At 34.4% G+C, this 21,419-nt stretch overlaps 1 protein-coding gene across 2 annotated transcripts in view; it reads left to right on the top strand.

Annotated features, from left to right (window-relative positions):
• LAMA2 (laminin subunit alpha 2) overlaps nt 1-21,419 on the top strand; it is a 388,723-nt gene that overhangs the window by 148,039 nt on the left and 219,265 nt on the right. For both annotated transcript variants that reach the window (XM_084284185.1, XM_084284186.1), the window contains exons 6-12: nt 22-111; nt 2,425-2,542; nt 4,262-4,440; nt 5,798-5,897; nt 13,060-13,220; nt 16,943-17,083; nt 18,473-18,646. In XM_084284185.1, coding sequence (XP_084140311.1) covers nt 22-111; nt 2,425-2,542; nt 4,262-4,440; nt 5,798-5,897; nt 13,060-13,220; nt 16,943-17,083; nt 18,473-18,646 — 963 coding nt within the window. The remainder of the gene's footprint in view (nt 1-21; nt 112-2,424; nt 2,543-4,261; nt 4,441-5,797; nt 5,898-13,059; nt 13,221-16,942; nt 17,084-18,472; nt 18,647-21,419) is intronic.

Here is a 21,419-nt window from a genome sequence, read left to right on the forward strand (position 1 = left end):
AATTTCTGTTTTGTCTTACAGTATTACTATTCTATAAAAGATATCTCGGTTGGTGGCATGTGCATATGTTCAGGCCATGCAAAGGCTTGTCCACTTGATCCAGTGACCAATGTATGTATTTTTCTTTTCTTTCTTTCTTTCTTTTTTTTTTTCTTTTTTCTTTTTTCTTTAACGTGCCTTATTCACGAGGTAGAACATGAAAAAAATTCTTGATATTCCTCAGAGTTCTGATAATTTCTGTCTCTCTTTCACCTACAAGAACAGCAGTACTAGGATGTAATAGTGCTGGCAACAAGAATAAGCATTCATGCAATGTCAGGAGAGGCTTTCTCTGAAATGAAAAAAATAGGTTTCAGATAATTCAGACCATATTCAAAGTTTCCTAGGAAAAAACAGAAATTTGGGTAATGTTATGTAGCTGTGTAGGTGAGCACTAAGAGTCAGTTTTTATTATTCTTTTTTTGGTATTAATAAAGGTGTTTCCTAAATAGCCATCAAGTATTTAATCAATACTTGCAAACAAATGATGGCTCTAGAATGGTGCATTTACTATGCGTGAAATATTAATTGAGTGATCAATCAAGCTAGTCTAGAAAATCATGAACCATTTATAATTTATTCCAAACAAGTAGCTTTCTTTTTACACCATTAATAAACTCATAGCCAATATAATTGAAATACAGAAATATAATTTGTTATTGATGGTACAAATCTATACATATGAATGCACACATCATCTCTAATACAGAATTTGTAATCTACAATTATTACTGATGTGCCATACTGTGGGATCTCTTCTTATGCTAGTCACTCAAGTAGAAGCTTTGTATTATAGAACAAAAAAAAAATATTTTTTGATTGATGACATTAAGCAATTGCATAGGAACTGATTTAAAAAAATGAAAGAAATCTTACAAAGAATACATTTACAGTTCTAAGCAATTTCTGTGGATCCTTGTAAAAATTTTACAAATTCCTTGCTTTAATCCTTCCAATCCTTTTCTGTGATGATTTACATAGCAAGTGATGTACTGTTGTTTCAGATAGTCTTAGTTATCAAACATCAGCATTGTTTCATTACCATGTGTTAGAACTGGGCCTACCTCAGAAAATAAATGCTATTAGATGAAGGTAGACTTCAGTTCATGTAGTTTGGCTACTAGATACAAACACATTTGGACAAGTGCGGTGTTTTGTTTTGCAGGTGACAAATATTTATTGTCTAATCAGTATGAAAAATATAATAAGTGAAACAACTGAAGCCTTAAGAGATTTGGGGTATTTGGTTTAGCTCTCCAGGAATACTGTTTAGACTGAGCCATACTAAAACAGGGGGGCTTTGGCTTGTAAAACATTGTGACTTTAATTGTTATCACAATTAATTTTTCCTCTACCAGTGAAGAGAATAAACTTGCATGAATTTACTGCCTTGCTGTTCTGAAGCACTCCTTAACTTCACCTTGTTTTGCAAAATCCATGTTTTGTGTGGTAAGCCATAGAAATCTCTCTAGGTTAGCTGGCTGCATTGACCTTGAGTGGGCTCACAAGGACCACAGAGAATCCCCTCTAGTGAAAGACTACTGGGAAGGCAATTTGTGTTCTTAATTTCCCCAACCCACGGTTTCTTTCTTTCCCGTGCTTCTTCTGTGGCTCAGAGAGTTTATATGTGCCTACAGCAATATTTTCATGCTGGGACTAAGGCAATCTTCTGAGGAACCCAAGTGCCACTGAAAGGGTGGTGGTCCTGCTCTCATATCCTGTTAGTTTAAAAACAACTCCTGCTGCCCTACAACTACAATTTAGTTGTGCAGTTAGAAGGTTACAAGATGAGTTGACTCCTCCAGTAAAAAAATAAAGGTAAAAGAAAAGATGACTATTTTTATGGGATCAGCCAACAGAATTGATTTCACCCTGCAGCTGCAGATTGCTGCATCTCAGGGAAGGGCAGCAATTGGCTCACCCCTTCTAGCATAAGCTAGCTATCGGGTCAGTTTTCCTGTAATGTGAAGCTGTATCTGAGAGCTACTAGCACTTTGGCTTATTTGCTGTGTTGGTGAACTTTCATTCTTCCCTACTCCCTGCTTCAGTCGGTTGGAAATAGATTCTCTTATGTTCTTGGATTCTCCCAGGATTCTGTAGCCGAATTCTTTTGCGCCATGGCTGCTTTCTTAAAATGGAACTATTAAGGTTAAACACACACTTCTGCCTCTCGATAGGTAGATAAAGGATACAAGGATAAAGGACTGTTTTTAATATATTAGTAAATGAGTAAAATGAGTAAAAATGAGTAAACAAAGGAATTACAGAGTATAGTCATTCTTAATGCTAATGTTTTCATAATTTGAATTGGAATGCAGATTATGTACACGGGCAGAGTCTTCAAATCATCACGTTTTGTAAATATTTGTTTTTCTTTTAAATTAGAAATCCATCTGCCAGTGTGAGCACAACACGTGTGGAGAGACATGTGATCGGTGTTGTCCGGGTTTCAATCAGAAACCTTGGCATGCTGGGACTTTCCTGGTTAAGCATGAATGTGAACGTAAGTTGAAAGCAGGACAGAACAAGATTACTGTAGCTGCTGGAGAAAACTGAAATTGAGTCCTAAATGATTTTGCAAATTTTTTTTTTTTTTTTTTTTTTTTACCACATTTGCTTATGAATCAGTTCTTGTTTTCTTATTTAGGCTGGCTGACTCAAAAAAGTCAATAGAAAACTTACGTGTAGAATTGTACTTTTATTGAACTCAGAATATTTCAGTGTAACATGCTGCTTTTGGTGTAGTATGCTTAAAAAAGTTTGTTTTGACTTCCTTTTTTAATGGTTATATTTATGTTGCTTTTGTTTTGATAAAATAATAGGACTGAATTCTGATATAAGTATATATTTTTTTACATTTTTGTTCATTATATTAAACTTTAACAACATGATTTTTTATGTGTAACCGGGCACTTTTACATAGTTTAATGTGCAGCCTAAATGAAAAAAAATATTTTACATGATCAAAATGGGATTTGAGTTTCTTATATTCTTAGTGAAAAACAAACAAACAAACAAATAAAAACAAAAACAAACAAAAAACATAAAAACCAGATGTATCCAGTTTTCCAGCATGCAATGAAAACATATCTTGAAATATCACCATCCCCACAGGGTGGGAATTTCTTTTTCAGATTTACTGTAGTAAGGATAGCTATAATTGAATGTTAACACCTTACTTCCAAAGGTAGTTCACTTATATCACTTATATTTTCACTTATATTTTCAAACATGTATCACGTATATTTTCAAACATAAGGGCTTCATTAGATGTAAGTGTTTATTCTTTTCTGCAGCTATATTCTTACCAGGAGTGGTTAAAAATTAATTAAAAACAAAAAAGATATCCCCATATTAAAAGTAATAAGTACATATTTGTGTCCTGAAAAGTCTGTTTGCAGAGGTCTTTGTTTCTGTGGAGACTGTCTGCACTGGAATGCACTCTGGAATCAAACCAGAGTCTATTTATTTTCATGTTTAATTTTTAAGGGACATTTATTATGCCCTGTTAAACCCTTAGTGAATTGTTGTACTTTCATGGTGCAAATAGTTCCACAGGACCTGGTTCAAGTGTCAGGTGAATGACTCCCTACAATGCTGATGAGCTTTGAATTTCTCTTTATATGGAAATTGAAAATTGAATTTTCACAGCAACAGATTATAAGTTTAACATGTGGCTCTAGAGTCTAAGAGCTCAGGTCTGAACTTCTCAAATAGTTTTAAGACTGGGAATCTCTTTTGTTCTGACCCAGTTCTTATATGCGTATGTGAAAAACAAATGCTTTTAGGATATCTTTTAGCTTTCAAGGAAATTATTTTAATTTAATGCACAATTCTGCTATTTTTCTTACGATTCCTCTTGTGTTTTAAATTTCCTGTTTCATAAACCATATGTGTGTGCTACCAAAAGGTTTCTGGACTATCAATTTACTCAGAAGAAAATAAAACAGAGAAGAAAAAAAAAATAAAAATATTTAGACTATACGTGTCCACTTCCATACTATCTGAGACAAAATATCAGGAAAAAAAATCAATCTACAGAACTCCAGGCTGCATTTGTTACTAGACTTTTTGTAGCTGAAGTAGGGAATTAATGTTTGAATGTGTTACCTGTTCTATTGTACATGCTACAAATGACAAAATGTTGATTCTGTGAAAGACTGTTTTTAATATATTAGTAACAGCCATAAAATCTTTGCTAATACAGTTCTTTCTCTTTTAGCATGCAACTGTCATGGGAAGACTGAGGAATGTTACTATGATCAGAATGTGGCAGACAAAAATCAGAGTTTGAATGTTCATGGAGAATACATTGGGGGTGGAGTGTGTGTTAATTGTACAAGGCACACTGATGGCATAAACTGTGAAACCTGTGTTGACGGTTACTTCAGACCTAAAGGGGTAAATGCACGTTCTGTTGTCACTTCACTGTAATTCTTTGTGTTCAAGCCATCACATCAGCTTGGAGAGTTAAGTTATTAAAAAGAGATGACATAGTTTGGACTGCCATTAGGTTAACTTCTAATTCTGACAGTGAAGTAGTTCCTATTCACAGCTGGAAATCTGTAAAGTTAATGTTCACAGAAATATGAAACTGAATTGTGTTGATATGAAGGAATGTACTTGAGGTCAGGGCCTCCAGCTAATATTTCAGTTGAAATAGTTGAAAAGGAGGATGTGGTCTTGTAAACAGAAGTTTTCCCTCAGTAATGAATTCCAAGATGTATTATCAATGATCAAAGAAATATTGTGATATTTGATATTGGAGAAAGAGGGTCTATAAATTTTATTTGTTAAATGTAATAAATAACCGCTGAAATTCTATAGTGTCTCATGAATGCCTTTCATTTTTAGTGCAATGTATATATATATATTTATTTTTTTTTATTTCAGCATATAGGGTTGTATTTTCATCTAAAATGAAGCTGTCAGAAGATGCACATTACATTAAGTTGTACTGACAATATGGGCTGTGCCTGTGCTTTAAATAGCTACACTATTAGTATGTGCTTAAATTCCTGATACTTGTCTGTATAGTTTCAGTTGAGTAAATCATGGCCTTTAGTCTGATTGCTTTTCACTCCTCAAACACAGAAAGCATCAGCAAATCACAATAATTACATTCTTCCTGATACACTGTTTTTTTTAGCCTTAGAGCTTGTAGAAAAGGAGTGATGATCTCTTCAGCAACAGGGAACTTACTTGAATTTTTCATCTGAATCAGGTTACCATCCAGCTAGCAGGGATTATATCTCTATGTTTGTAAAATATATGTAGAGTATATAGATATACGTAGTTTATGCAGGATTCTAGTTTATATCCCCAGTTTTGTATTAGACATTTTTGTCTGAGATAACCTTTTCAAGAATGAAAGGAAATTGTTCCATTGTCTATTGTTCACTTTTCTTCACTTTTCCTTTTTGTTTAGTTACTAACTAAATTCAGTTAGTTGTTTGAAGGATGTTGACCAGAAAAACTGAACTGTTTCCCAATGTTACTTTAGGTAGTGACAGTTTAAAATCTACTTGATTACAATTATTGCTTTCAATGATACAAGAGTCCATTATTATCAATTTACCTGTTCACTTGTTTTAGTTGAAAACCCAATTGTATCAAAATTACTTACATGTTTCTAACAGAAATCTAAAATGGAACAGTAACATCTAGACTGCATGAGCTGAGTTAGGCAACCATCCCATTTTTGTTATAGTACAAACTCTAAAGGTAAGACTTTGTTTAGTAATCTCTGTTTTTATAGGTATTGCCAGATAGCCCAGATCCATGCCAGCCCTGTTCCTGTGATCCAAATGGGTCTTTACATGAAAACTGTGTCAAAGATGAGAAACATGCAGAAGGAGGTAAGATCCCCAAAAGATAATGACATAAAACCGGTCATAATAAAAATATAAATCAGCAGTGGTCAAAGAAAAGCTGAATTTTATTTGTCTTTCCCTGTGCTATCTCTTAAAGAAAAAATAAAAAATCACAGGAGATATTTTTTAAGTTTACTCATGCAAAAAAAAAATAATTTTATATTCCCAAATTTTCTGAGGCTTCCTTTATATTCATGGCTTGTAAACATGAGTACATTTGAGAGAGTTTTCTCCATGGAATATTAGAGAATTTTGGCTTTAAAGAGCTTTATTCTTTTACAGTAGAGATTAAAGCTAGTACAATCATAATCTCTTCATCTCTTTTCTTTGCCATACATATTTGCATTTGAAACCTAGAAAAAATCTGCTTGAAAGGTGTCATATTTATGTGCCATCTTATTTATGTAGGATTACAAGCTCTTAACCATAGCCCTGAAAAAAGCTATCTGCAAATAGATTATAAATTTATTTCTTGTGCTTTGGAAACAATTGATTGCAGTACGGTTCTGGTCCTTTTGCTGACCAGCCTCTGAAAATATTGTAGGAAGACAACAAAACTGAAGGTCAGTTCTTAAGAGGTGTTTTTACTGGGCTAATTATATTAATATCTGTTGATGAGATATCGTAGCAATCTTTTTCCTGAAATAGAGATCAATGAAAACTATACTATAACAACCACATACTGAATATATCAGTTCATAGAACTAAAGTTTCTAGATACAATGATGCTGCCTGATTACTGTCACAGTGGTATATTGTGCAAGGGTGACCATGACAAGCTGCCAGTTGCCTGCCTAGCTGCTCTCTTACTCCCCCTCCTCAACAGGATGGGGTCAAAAATAAGATGAAAAATCTCATGTGTCAAGAAAAGACCGGAAGATCACTTACCAATTACGGTCACGGACTTGACTTGAGGAAAAACAGTTTTATTTGTTGTCAATTTAAGTAGGTTTGAGTAGTGAGGAACAAAGATAATAATAATAAAAAAAAAACAAAAAAAAAACAGCTCCATGCCCCAGGCTCACCCACACTCCTTTATTCCCAACTCCTCTGCCTCATTTTAGTGAGTCTTCAGTAAAGTCTTCCCCAAGGTGCCCACCAATGGCTGCTGGGCCCAGCCATGCACAGCAGTGGGGCTGTTGGAGTGGGCTGGGACTGGCTGTGTCTGGCATGGGACAGCCCCAGCCCTACCTCACTGCCAAAGCCTTGTAGTCTGCACCCCATACATTTTGTCACACAGATGGATAGGAAAGACCATGGAAGCAGATTAGAGATGCATCCCAAAGGTAGAAAAACACAGCAAGACCGTGTGATGTCTCTATCAAACCTGTGGGAGAGAGTGGAGAGTTTACAGATGGCAGGCTTCACAAAATAAAGCAAACTCTTATACTGTTAAATAGGACAACTTTTATTCAAACATTTTCCACTACAGACATTCAGTGCTTTTGTAAAATACTGAGACTACAATTTTGAAATGGAAGAAGGATTAATTCAAAGAAATTCAGTGTCCCACCTGTGTGTTTAACAAGTCTGTCTGGTCTCTGGGTTCCTGTCTGTTACCGTTACAGCCTTTCCTTTCACACCTTCAGTCCTAACCACTGTAAGGGTCATTCTGCAGGGGCCTGACAGCTGAAAAACAGTTAATAGATAGGCATTCAGCCTGTCATTTAATAAGGAAGCAAAAAGATAATGATGCTTTTCCATCTTGTTTAGTTGTCAGTAACAGTGTCATTAGGAGCTTTCATAATGTCTTATTCTGGCCTCTGAGTAATGAACAGATCTAAACCCCCTCATATTTGCTTTGCACATCTGCTTATACTTTCTAAATCTGACTGGCTTGATGATGGGTGGTACTTCCAAATTCCAAGCAAGATCCATGCAGATGTATTACATTCAACACATCTTACACAGAATTTTGTGGTACTGTGCTTTAACTCCTTGTTCCATGTATCTCTGTCTGCCTTTTCTATCCTCTGGTCTTGTTGCTGGCAAATTCCTCTCTTGCCTCTTCCTTTTCCTAGATGTCTCTAGGAAGGGAATCAAGCTCCTGCTTGGACCCCTTCTTTCCTTTCTAGCTATTTCACTATTGTTTCCACTCATTTAATCTAAAGATAGTTTACTGTGTCTTTCTAATAAATCAAGGAATGTTTCATTATTATTATTATTATTATTATTATTATTATTATTACTATTATTATTATTATCATTATTTATTTATTTATTTATTTATTTTTCACAAAACTAAAACTCATCTTTTTTCTGTCCTGGCTGTAACAAAGTTCTCCTGATCTTCCTGACACTCCATTCATTTGTCTAAAATTGGTTAGAGGCCTGTTGCTTTTAAGCACATTAGAGTGTTCTCTAATACTAACAAATTTATGTGCAATACCCTGATAAAATTCTTTTTACTCTGTATACTCCTCACCCTCAGCCACAGTTGGGTTTGAAGCACCAGGGAACCTTTATAAAGGAAAGGCTGGAAAGAATAATCTGTCTGAGGAAATCTATTTATTCACCTATGAACCAGAATGAATACACACTGGGCTGGTTGAAATAGATCTCAGAGTTTGCTGGCTGGTTGTTTAAGGAGAAATTGTTTGCTTGGTGTAAGATGGGAATATATTTCTTAGAAGTTTGGTAAGCAACCCAGTCTGGAACATTAAAATGCCTAAACTAAAATGGAAATATGGTAATCATCAGGGATATAAAGTCGCTGTGAACAATTCTCAATGAAAGTAAAGATAAAAGCTGTACATTCTCTATGTGTTTCAATACTGTAGGTACGTAACAATTAAAATGGAGCTTTGTAACAAGTATCATACATAGATGAAGTGCAATGGGAGGATTTAAAAGGCTCCATCAGGCTTGGGTAGATAAGAAAAGGGCATAAAGGAATCACTTTATAATTGACTAAGCATTGTTTCTGGAGAAAAAGAAATATTTCTGTATTTTAAACATCTATAATTTCCATTTTGATTAGCTTAATATAACTTTGTCCTCATATATTTTACCAATCATTCTATAATGAAAGATTATTATTCTAAATTGTATTGTATATTTTTGGTTTTGAGTCCCAAAGAATGCTTTTCAAATGTTCTTTCATAGCAACCTTATACGGTATTCTCATGAGTAATGTGGAAAAATGTTAGAAACAGTAAGTCAATGGTATGTTTACAAATTATGGTATTGATAAAATAAACTGATAAAAACATTGCCAGGTTTTGTAACTGACGGGCAAGAATGCACTGAATTTTAAAACAAACTTGTGCACCCATGTTCAGTCAGTCATAATAATAGGTAAATTTGACCACTGCTGACACTGTGATCACTTGCAGTTGTCCATTCAGAAGTGAAGATGGAATCCATACATTCTGAACTACTCTAGACTCCAGTAATTAGGCTTTCTCAGTAAATCAATACTCTTGTTTTAAAATGTAGTGGCTGTATTTTAACAAATAGCTATTTTAATTGTCTTTTAAGTACTCGTAAGATCTGTGAAGTTTGGAAACTTGCAGATTTTCATAATTTAGATGCTATCATGTACTGAAGTTTTTCCCTGCTACCTCTTTATGTATAATATAATCCCAATGACTGGTCTTTATTTTTGCTGAAAAACTTTCTCAGACATTGTATGATAAATAAGGTTCAGACATTTTGATCTTTATTCAGCTTCCATAGTGCTTTGCTTAGCAAGCAGTCCCACTGACTTCCATGAGATTATTTTTGGGGTATGTACGCTGTTGAACAGGACTGAGAATGCCAAGGCCAGACTTTGGATTGCAAGTTTTTTCAAGGATCTGATGCGTGCTTTTGCATGAATTTTGTGTAGACTCGTAGGCTGTGAGGAAACTGATTGATAAAGCTTGTATTTCAAGATGACTCATCCTCTAGGATGAACTTTTAAAACCTGTGTACACTCAAAGATAGGACAGAAAATGATAATATTCAGGTAGAAAACAGAGAAGAACAGCTTCAACAAATAAACCCCTATTCAAACAAGGCCTACGAAGAAATAGACCTAAAGCATAAGATGTACTTCTACTGAAATGTTAGTTCTTTAAAACAACATCCACAAAAGACCTGAAACACCTGCCCTAAATCAGAATGTAATTACCCTGTTGACATAATGAGCACTACAGAGGCTTGGTAAAAGGTAAACAGGGAGACACTGACAGGAATTTGCATGCTATGTAGAAATGAGAGCCTAGATCCTGCCAGCATGATAGTGTTGTAAATTAAAGAGGACACTGAGCCAAATAAGAAATATGGACTTACCATGTCACATAAGAGCTGAAAGAATATATGATTGCTAGAAGTCTCCACAGTTTCCTCTCTCTCTGGTGTGGCACGTGAAGTCTCTTAACAGATGAATGTCAACTATGGTACATACTGCATAAGAAAGGGGGCTGGTGACAGCGGAGTTTCCAATCCTGGTCTCTTTTCCTGAGTTGCAGAGAAAGAAAAGAGAAGAAAGGAAGGTTCTTGATGGGACACTGAAAAAAAGTGGCTAGCTGAGAGGGTCACTTGGAAATTTGGAAAGCAGCTGGGCCATAGGCATCAAAACCTATGGAGCACATGGTTTAGTGATAGTAAGTAACAGACTTCATGTACTGAAGCTTCATATGTAATTAGGATAGATCAAGAAGGTGACAGTTAATATGATGTGCTACAGAAGATCAAAGAGGTGACAGTGTTAGAGAAGACAGACTGAATTTTATCGCCGTACAGATTAACAAATAATATAATATCAAACTCCTATAGGTGACTGCTTCTTCAAAAATCTAGTTAGAGAAACTGTAAAAAGGGAAGCAACTCTGTATTTATGCATGAGTTTTAAAACTTGTTTCTTGAAGAGCCTTCAAATTCTACATCCTTGTAGGAGTGAAAAGGCCTCCCTAAAGAACAAATTAATTAAAACAAGGAATCTTTTAAAAATAAAATCAAAAAGAACAATCCAAAGATTCTTAGCCTTAGCCTGGCAAGCCTGCCTATTAGACACTCAGAGAAGATGCATTCTTCTAATTCTAAATGATGCAAGCAACATAACTAAACTAGAAAAAAAAATCAATTTAAATGCTGAAAAGAATCTCCCTGAAAAAAAAAATAAAATTATAATTATCCAACAGGGGATAATAGTAAAGGACATAAATTGTGACAAATTCTGTAAGGTCATGCACTTAGTCACATGTTAAAATATTAGGAATACTTTGCTAAATGCTTAAATGTTGCTAAGAAAAACTTCAGATAAATCAGAATCTAAAAGACTGCTAGACACTGAAATTCAGTAATAGTTAAATATGATTAAGGTATAATCAATTATAATTGGAGATCTCAAGAAAGAAAAGGACATAGACGAATTCTTTGCATCAGTGAATAGAAGAGCTCAGGGAATTTCCCACTTGAGTATCTTTGTTCATGGGTACAAGTTGGAATAAATGTCTCAGAAGTGTCAGTGTCAGAGCAAACTGATAAATGAATAATAATAAAAATTCATCAGGCATATATTATATTTATCCATGGCTTTGGGGCAGAATTAAAAATGAAGTTGCTGAAGCATTATATAATATAACTTATATTATATAATTTATAGTACTTTCTAAAACCTAAGCTAATATTATATAAATATGAACTGTTTATCAAGTTACTAAAAGAATGGTGGAGGGTTCCAGGAAACTAAAATTCAGAGGTCTGATTTCTGTATCAAACAAATCAGTAGAACTAAAATAAAGGATTTATATGATTAACAACCTGTAGCTAAAATGGGCTAAACTCCAGAGCAGTTTTTTTGTTGTTGTTTTGTTTTTTTTTTTTTTTGTTTTTTTTTTTTTTTGTAGAAGACAGTGTGCCTTATTACTCTGTTTGAAGGAGTCAATGAATATGGGACCTAAATCTATTTTGATTAATATTGGATTTTGATGTTCAAAAAGTTTTGACAAAGACCTTCACCAAAGACTGTGAAAGAAGGTGTAATAGAATGAGGAAGAAAGGTTCTGTCATGGATGAGTACTTGGTTAAGAAAATAAATGGACCATTTTCACAGTGATGATCAATACGAAGTGCTGAGAATATTCATATTTAACCTGGAAAAGGGACAAGTAGGAAGGTGACAAAGTTTGCAAGTACAAAATCTTTTAGCACAGAAAAATGAAAGAACTGCAAAATGTTCAGAAAGATCTCAAGATAGTCAGTGGATGGGCAATAAGATAACTGATAAAATTTTGTAGAAATTAAATGAAAAGCAGAACAGAGAAAAAAAATAGTTCTACTTATACATTGATTTTAGTGATTTCTGAATTAGGCATTAGCAGTTGCAAAACAGCTCTTAACAATTACCTTGGACTGTGCCCTGAATGTATCATCTCAGTGCTGACTTAGCAGTAGCAGGAGATCAACAAAGCCTTAGGAAACATAACTAATAGTTTAAAAACAACACTGAAAAAATTGCCATGATTTATAAGTCCACACTATTCCCTGCCTTTTCCTTAAATAATTTATTAGAACTGGAAATGGTGCAGGGAAGGACAATAGGGATTTTCATCTATACAAAGCAGTTTCTTTGTAAAGAGATATTATATAGGCTTATCAGTTTTTGGCATATGAATTAAAATTGTCATGTAGGATATGCTAGAGATACATTGAAATCACAGATTCCATGGAGAAAGTGAGTAGGGAATGGTTACTTGCTGTTTTCTATGATATGACATTTAAAGGGCAATAAATACAGATTTAGCATACATCAGTGTTTTATTTCACACTACACATGGCTAAATGCACAAGTAACTGATAGAGAGTTTTATGGATTCTGGAAGTAAAAGCATGTTCAAAGTCAATTAGGCAATTTAATAGAAGTTTTTCCAGGGATTGTTAGATGCAAGGGTTTAGGGATAAGTTTCAGCTTAAAAGACCTCTAATATTCAGATTTCTGAAAGCTCAGAATTCAAATAACTATGCACTTTTTCTGTTCTTATTTGCTTTATTCTGGCTGCTCTCAGACAGGATAATGAGTTAAGTAAATGTATGGTTGACCCACTGTCAACACCTTTATGTTACACCTACGGAAGATGTTGCTTTGAGCACTCTAACACATATATTTGATAACAATAATGATAAATTAAATGTGTCTCATGCATTTTCCCTCTTCCCATAGATATGTTGCCTGGTTTCTGTCACTGCAAGATTGGCTTTGCAGGAGAACACTGTGATAGATGTGCCTTGGGTTATGTAGGATATCCTGACTGCCAGCCCTGCAACTGCTCGCTGAAAGGCAGTATGAATGTTGACCCTTGTGTAGGTCTCTGCATCTGTAAGGTATGGACGTTTAATTCTTCTGAGCCATAAGAAGATATTAATGATATTGAAAGATTGCAGTCACTGGTGTTCTATCATACAGTGGTGTTCCACTATCCTACCTAGCTATGTTAAAGTCTGTGGCAGTCGCTTCTCATAGAACACTTGTTCTTGGTCCTGTGAACTCTTAGATTGTCCTGTGTACTCTTAGTACTCTGTAATTAAAATAGGTATCTAGTAGCATGCTGCCTGTCATATAAGTCTGCAAGAAAGGGATACTTAAGAAACTTGTGAATTGTTTGTTTTCAATTCCCGCTCCTCACTACTCAGAAATGGTATGTTTAAAGTATTGTGGGCTCTAAAGATAATCTGTAATATGACCTCAAAAAATAAAATCCATTGAACTGATGGTGTATTAAGACTTCAAAAAAGTTGCATTTTAAGGGTTGTCATTAGGGATCTAATCCTCTCTTCTTGCTAAATTCCATACTGAGGGCATTCTTTCTTGCCTTGGGACGGTTGCTTAGAAATCTCCAGAATATTTACTGTTTTTTGTTGTTGTTGTTTGTTTGTTTGTTTGTTTGTTTGTTTTAACCAATGAATTTCTTAATTTATGGGAAGAAGGTTTAGGAGTGGTTTTCTCTGTGTGCCTTTACTCACCTCCAGCAAATAATATATTGATATTATATCCAAAGAAAACACTTCTAAAAACACATGCATCTACTTCTCACAAAATACTGTAATACAAGTGTTAGAAATGGTGGTCTGTAAGTCATTGTTTAGTAAGTCAGCATGCATATGCCCAAAGGACAATTTACTGTGCAGTAGGTCAGTTTTTGTGTGTCATACTTGTGGGAGTTTCCTTCCAGCTTTTAAGGAACAGAATTAGACAGAAATGTGAATTTAAAAATACTTACATTATGTCCCTAAGTACAAAAATGTGCAAGAAATACTTCACTCCTTCAGCTCATGCTGCATATACTCATTAAGCTCTGGTGTGACAGCTGAATAGCACTGAAATCTAATCAGAGAATTAACCTTACCCTCACTTTATGTAACAGTCACATGCTTTCTGTCAAAAATAAAATCTAGCCATATCAGAGTTCTAATTTCTTAGCTATCAAGTCTACAAGATCAGGGTTTATTATATTCTGGCTTGAAAGAGTGGTGAAGATGTCATATGCTAAATACAAGATAACTACTGCTGAATGGTTCTTACTATTATGACATTATTTCTGTAATACCAAACAAACAGAGAATAGAGATACTGTTCCTATCCCAAGGAGTCCATGCTTCTGGTGACCTACTTTGTGGTCATCCATTGCCTCCTTTCCACTCCTCTAACTGCTTTTTAAGTGCATATGGGGGAAAAATGATACCCATTGCAGATAGCTGAGATACTGATACATACAAACTTATTTTCACTAGCAATCTTCAAATTCAAATCAAAGCGGATTATGATCAAAGGGACCCTGAAATCACCAGATTAGCTATGCTCCATAAGAAGAATAAAGTGGGATGTCTGGACAAGTTAAGAACAGGTCTGAGGAAAAATGCTTGCCTTTTAATCACATCTTTCAATTTCAATGAGCTCTGAAATTTACTAAAGATAGTTTTCTTGTTAAGGAAATTGACTGCTGAAAAAGTTCTTAGGATGAGCACCAAAATGTTACCAAGTGGTCATGAGCTTGTTATCTTTGCCACATTAGCCAGAGGAAACTGAAGTCTAAAAAGGTGAGGCACAGGTAGTAATCCCTGTTTTACACTGATTGAGGCAGAAAGTTTCCTGAAGATATATGGTCAAAGTCTCATTTCTGTTAATTTAAAACTAGACTGAACAAAGTATTAAGAAACACATTAGTCTATAGAAAGATTGCTTCTTTGGCTGAAGGGTAGGTTAGATCTCTTTTCCAACTTTGAGTTTTATGTGTCTATTATTCAGCAAACTTGCTATTTACTCAGAAGAATTATACAGGTTTTACTCACTGAAAAGCTGTCCTACTCTGCTTATGACTGCAGAGTAGGACAGATTTTCATTTAAACAAAAACTTTTGCTTTGCAGCTCTCTCTCTTCTTTTTATTTATTTATTTATTTATTTTCACCTTCCCAATGTGTACACACCAAGCACTTCAGCAAGGTCTGAAACTTGTAGGACCAGAGTTCTTGATTGTTGTTTCTAGAATTGTGTAAGAGCATTTGTATTCCTGCAAGCTCCCAGATGTTATCCCACAGTTACTTTTCACATGAATAGCTGGGTGATTTTATCATACCTATGACATTGCTTAACCCTAAGATTGTTGGTGAAAATGTAAAAAATACCATCATTGAAATTAATGAGGTGTCAAAGGTAAAAGTTACTGATGGCCTTGAGTAGTATTAAAAAGATTTTGGGTTTGTTCAACAGACTGTATATGACATTATTGAAAGGAAGAATAGAAACAACACAGTCATAGAGATAGAACAAAGATATTTTGTTATATGTGTTTTTAATGTATAAGTAGTGGTGAAAACCTATTTATATTTTTGTTTGATCTCCTTCTTTGTCTTTACCCTTTCCCCATTATTTCCCCATTATTCTTAATGCATCTTTCTCCCCATGGCTTTGCCTTATCTTCTCCATGTTTGCTACATCTTAGCCAGAAGGTTATCAAATGACTTTTGATGAACTTATTTCTGAGCAGTATATTTCAAGCAAGCTTAGACTACACAGTGTGGGCAGGATTTTCATAATGTTTTCATTCTCTGTTGACTTGGAGCCCATAGTTTTGTCCTGTGTGCATACTATATATAATATTTTCAGGATTAGATAAACTGTATACAACACTTTTGAAAAGGAAAGAATTTTCTGGCCTTTCTTGGGAAAAAAAAAAAATATATATATATATATATATATATATGTATATATATATATACATATGTATATATATATATATAATATATATATAGGGAGAGAGAATATATTATTAATTATTAATATATAGAATAAATATATATAGAGAGAATTTCTAAGCACATGCCATATCATGAACATTTTGCAGCATACTTCTAACGAGCTTTATCTTTGTGTATAGGACAAACTGATTAATTGGTCAAGATAGCAGGACTTTCTTCATGTTACAAGCTTTCTAATAAAAACATAATTACTAAATGCTAAGTTTAGAATATTTCATGTACGTTAAGTGCCTGCTTTCCACATAGAAGAGTTTACAGATCTGGCTGTTTGGCTGGCAAACATATGTGGTTATGGAAAGAGAAAATGCAGCCCTTTTCCAGGATTTATCCTGGATTCAGCTCTAAGGAATAGACCACTGAAAAATGGATATGTTGAATGACTCCTGCAACTAATACTGTGTACCTGTAGTTTGTGTCAATTGTGAATGTTGATTTTATCAGCCATATGTACAAACTAAGGTTGACATGTGTCCCATACTTCCTTCCCTTTTCACTCCCTTAAGCATACAAGAGTTAAACTTTATTATTCCCTGAAATCAAGTGCATGTATTCATACAGAAGAAGAATTAAAAATCTTATGGTGTCCAAATTCTGTGTTCTGTTATTTATGTGCAGGTGTAGTAACTCATTTTATAAAGGATATAGTTCTAATATTTACAAATAAGAACAGTGCTTCCTATAAATGTCTTTTTAGTCCTGCATCAGAGCAAAAGAGAGTATAAAGCTGGTTATCTCAGGTTCTCATGTGTGACAACTAAAGTAAGTAATATATTCCAACGTGCATTTTCAGGAACATGTTGAAGGAGAAAACTGTGATCGTTGCAAACCAGGTTTCTTCAATCTGCAGCAAAATAATCCCAAAGGCTGTGAGGAATGTTTCTGCTCTGGGAAAACAAGTGTCTGCACAGACTCTCACTTCACCTACAGAAGTGTAAGAAAAATCCTACCATATCAGTATATGCCATTGGTTTTGTGTTTTTGTATATTCTCACTGTCCATTGTTAACAAAGTGCATCTTACTATAAAATCATGTGTGTTTTTTTTGTTTGTTTGTTTGTTTGTTTTGTGCCCCATACATCTTTTCATTTATTGAAAAGAAAAGGCTTATAAATTATATTTGCTTAATTGTGAAAACATTCTGGAAGAAGTGTAGTTGAATAATGAAAATTTCAAAAGAAGTTATAAATGTCACAAATGAAGCCATGTGCATAAACACAGTCCAGGCACATGCAAACATAATCACTACTTAGTTAAATGCAATATATAATAGAGCGACCACTTTTGCAGGTCATTATTAGATTTCTAGACTTGAAATAATTAAGAATTTTGAAGCATTAGATGTACAACAAACAGTTTACATAAAGAGAAGGGATGCCTTACTGGGGGTATTTTGAGTGAATTTCTTTTGCATACTGCATCCCTAGGAAAATATGTGGAAGTGAGAAGAACCTACTGTTCTTATTGGTACTGTAGAAAAATGTCTCTAGCATGCAAATATATTAGTTCTCAAAGCTTAAACACTGAATCTACTATAACGGATGTATGCTACATATTCATGTCTGTAGATCTAGTTTGGGAAATATGTTCCAGGTCTGGTAGCTCCTGGTCTCAGCAGTACTGTATGCTGGAAATCTGAGTAAAATCATGTGCCTGGTGTGCTCATTTACATGTTAGCATCTGGAAAAAATTCCAGCCCACAGCTGAGCTATTTTATTGTTCTGGTTGTATCCAGGCTCCGGAAACCATTCTTGTATGAACAGTATGCACCTCTCTGCTGATTCAAAAACTCAAGTTCTGGGGCTTTCAGCTTTGTTTTGACTTTCTAAAAAAAGTGTATATTTAAAATTGAAAGTTGTTAGGCTTTATAATAAATATATATATATATTATGAATTAAGTAGTCTATTACAATCAGAAAATGTGCATCCATTTGTCAGCTCATCTTCTATACTCTCTGTGACTGATATTATTTATTGTAAACTTGTACAATATTCAGAGGAATTATAGTTATGCAAAAGATTGTAAGATAGAATTTCCTCCTCTCTCTGTATGATGCAAAACTGTGAAAGCAAATACTTGCATACAATACATACTTCAGACAAACTGCTCAGGAGTTATAACTCCCAATTGCAAACAATAAGGTAATTTTTTATTGTTATTACCCTTATATTTCCTTGGCTTTTGAACTGCTATTAATCATATAAATCACAGTCAATTTTTTAAAAATGGAAGAATGAGAGGTTTTGACTATTGAAATGACTGATGTCTTGATTCTGACTGTAAAATGTGTTTTGTTTTGTTTTTTATTTTCTGTCATCATAGATAGAAGACATGAATGGTTGGTATCTAGCTGGCTTACCGGGTCTCATCAGAGTTACTCCCAAACAAAAGAATAGTGGCGGACGTCAGCAGCTCAGCATCAGCAATGTGGCTGCACGTAAAGTACTGCCACAGACATATTATTGGAGTGCACCCAGTTCTTATTTGGGCAACAAAGTAAGTGCAGATGGTGCTTGCCTAAATGTTAATTTGATTTACAGAGAGAGAAAAGAAGTAAGGCTTTGGAGGGAGGTGGAATTGATGGAAGATTAAGTTGGATAGCTATTTGACCAGCAGAAGTGCAAGTAGAAAGGAATGAGGCATGTGGAGTGTCCTTGTGAGGCAAAAAATATATGCAGAGAAAATTATCTAAGTATCTTTGACCTTGAGCCTTTTTTTGGCTTCTGCTGTCACGTATTAGAGTAGTCTGTACAGTTTGCAGCATTGTTTTTTGAATGAATTAGCTGGTGTGCAGTTCAGCTTGTCCTGTTCTCTTCCCACCTTGTCCTCAGCTTTGAAAACCCATTCCCTCATCTGCTTTTCATAGATGCAAGTTGTGTATCAGATGTTGTGGGGGTGTGTTACAAAACTTTAATGTTTGGCAAGAAGCTTGTGTGGGGAGCTGTCTGCCCTAGTACTTGGAAAATGCTGTTGTGAGCTCTGTGCCAGTTCTAATGCATATAATTATCCAAATCTACACGTGTGGATGTGTGCACATACACACATATTCATGCCTTGCAGATTTAAGGCAAATATTTGCTTTCTAAAATCTTGGGTGCCTTTGTGGTCTGATGTCTGGGCTTTTCACCATTATGACCTCTCTCTCTCTCTCTCTCTCTCTCCCCTTCCCCCCCCCCCCCCCCCACCTCTCTCTCTCTCTCTGTCTCCCCCTCTCTCCCTCTCTCTCTCTCTCTTTTTTTTCTCTTTTTTTTTTTTTTTTTTTTTGCCAAAGTGTAAAACTGAGGACTGAATGAGTCCTAAACATTAAGACAAACAGCTTTCCATTTTCCATAATCCCAATTATGATAAAATGTTATCTGAAATGCTAACCCTAACACACGAGCGTATTTTCCACTGTAGTCTCTTAGAGCTAGTCAACTTCTTATTTATTTATTTTCTTCCTGCTGGCTGAAAATCAACATGACAGAAGGTAAGTGAGCATGTGGAAACTAAATAGCATTATTCCAAAGAATTGGGCATCCTGTTCATGGCTATAAATTGTTAAAGATAGTCAAGCTCATTTAGTTGGACAAGGGAGAGTTTTTTATACAGTTTTCCATACCTGGTGAACTTACCCTGTGATATGAATTGATACTTTTACATACAGAATTTCATCCTGCTTCTTTTCAGAGAGCAAAATAATAAGAAGAATGTGCACAAATCATTTGAATGTGGAAGATATTTTTTCTGTGTAATTTGGAGGTCCTTTGTGGTTACTGTCAGACATCTCTGTATGAATGAAACAATTTGCCTTAATAACTGAGCTATATAAATTTTTGATACTACAGTAATACTGAAAACACTCACAAATTACCACAGTACATCTTAACTGTCATGTTGCATCATGTAAATTATAGTCATAAAGACACGCTTAGCCCATATGATTTATGCTATGGGGATGGAATATTGCGAGTCCTTATTTGTAAACTCAATAAAATATTTCTCTGAACAGATGAAACCAAATAAAACCAAACATCTGAAATGGATAAAAACACCCTTTCCTCAGACTGATTGCTAGCTGTGTGGTAGTATAATAATTGGTATCTCTGAGCAGGCAACCGTCATTAGGAATTTTTTTTGTCTTAGAAAAAGTAGAGAATGATTTAGGAAATCATATATCAAGTTGTAAACTTCTATTGTAATACATAAGCCTTGTGTCACAGAAAACTGTTTTATTTTTATTGTTAAAATTACTATTCTTAAGTAGTATTCCCAAAATAGAATTGGGTTCCAAAAGGTAGTAACCATGCTGCATTTCCCAGTCTTTAAATATAGCTGAAAAACCTTATTTAAAGGATTTCTTTTAATATAAAATTGGCATGTTGTGCTTAAGCCTCCACAATGTTGATTGCCATATGTATGCTATCTGCTTGTTTTACATCCATCTCCAAATGCTTCTTTTGGATTAAAAAAAAAAAAAAAAAAAAAAAAAAAAAAAAAAAAGTGTTATAAGTGGGATGCTCCTTAGTGTGCAACCTTCAGCTTTCTTTTTTTGTGTTTCTAAATCTGGATGACATTAGACTATGTGATACTGGTCTTTGACTGTGTCTCTAAGGAGAAATTATAAATAACAGGAGGCTATAGATGGTACAATATTCTTGTTTATGTCAAAGGAAGAATAATCAAATTATTCAAATTATTTTAACATCGCTGTATCCTTTCACTCTTCTAAACATCCATGCCACTAAAAAAGCTTGAACTTTTTTGGACAAATATAGATCGAATACAGGTACTTCTTTTCTCTTCCTTTTTTTTTTAAAAAAAAAAAAAAAAAAAAAAAAGCCAGCTATTTTACATCTGACCATATAATATCTGTTTGAACCGAAAACTTGAAGTCTGTTTCTGTTTTTGATGCCGAATGCAGTTTGAGAGTAATTTGGAGGAATTTTATTTCTAGCAATTGGGGAATAATTTGGGAGAACAGATTTAAAATGATTAGTATCAAAGTTTTAGTAGGTATCAAAAAATAGTTTATCTTCTTACCTGCCTATCTTATGATACCCTACTGAACTAAGGATTAGAGCAATCAGAACTTATGGTCCATTCAAGCTTCTAGTTACTGAAAAATTCTATCATCTCTAACTGAATTGTTAGGTATTTGAAAACATGAATTGTTTCTGTAAGCAGTTTCTTAATTTATTTTGATAACCAACCTGTAAGTGTGTATTAAATTTGTCTCCATGCTAAAATATTTCTATAAATTGGTCTGAAAGCGTTACAAGTTAGAGTC

This window comes from Netta rufina, assembly GCF_964035555.1.
Source record: "Netta rufina genome assembly, chromosome: 3".
NCBI lineage: Eukaryota > Metazoa > Chordata > Aves > Anseriformes > Anatidae > Netta > Netta rufina.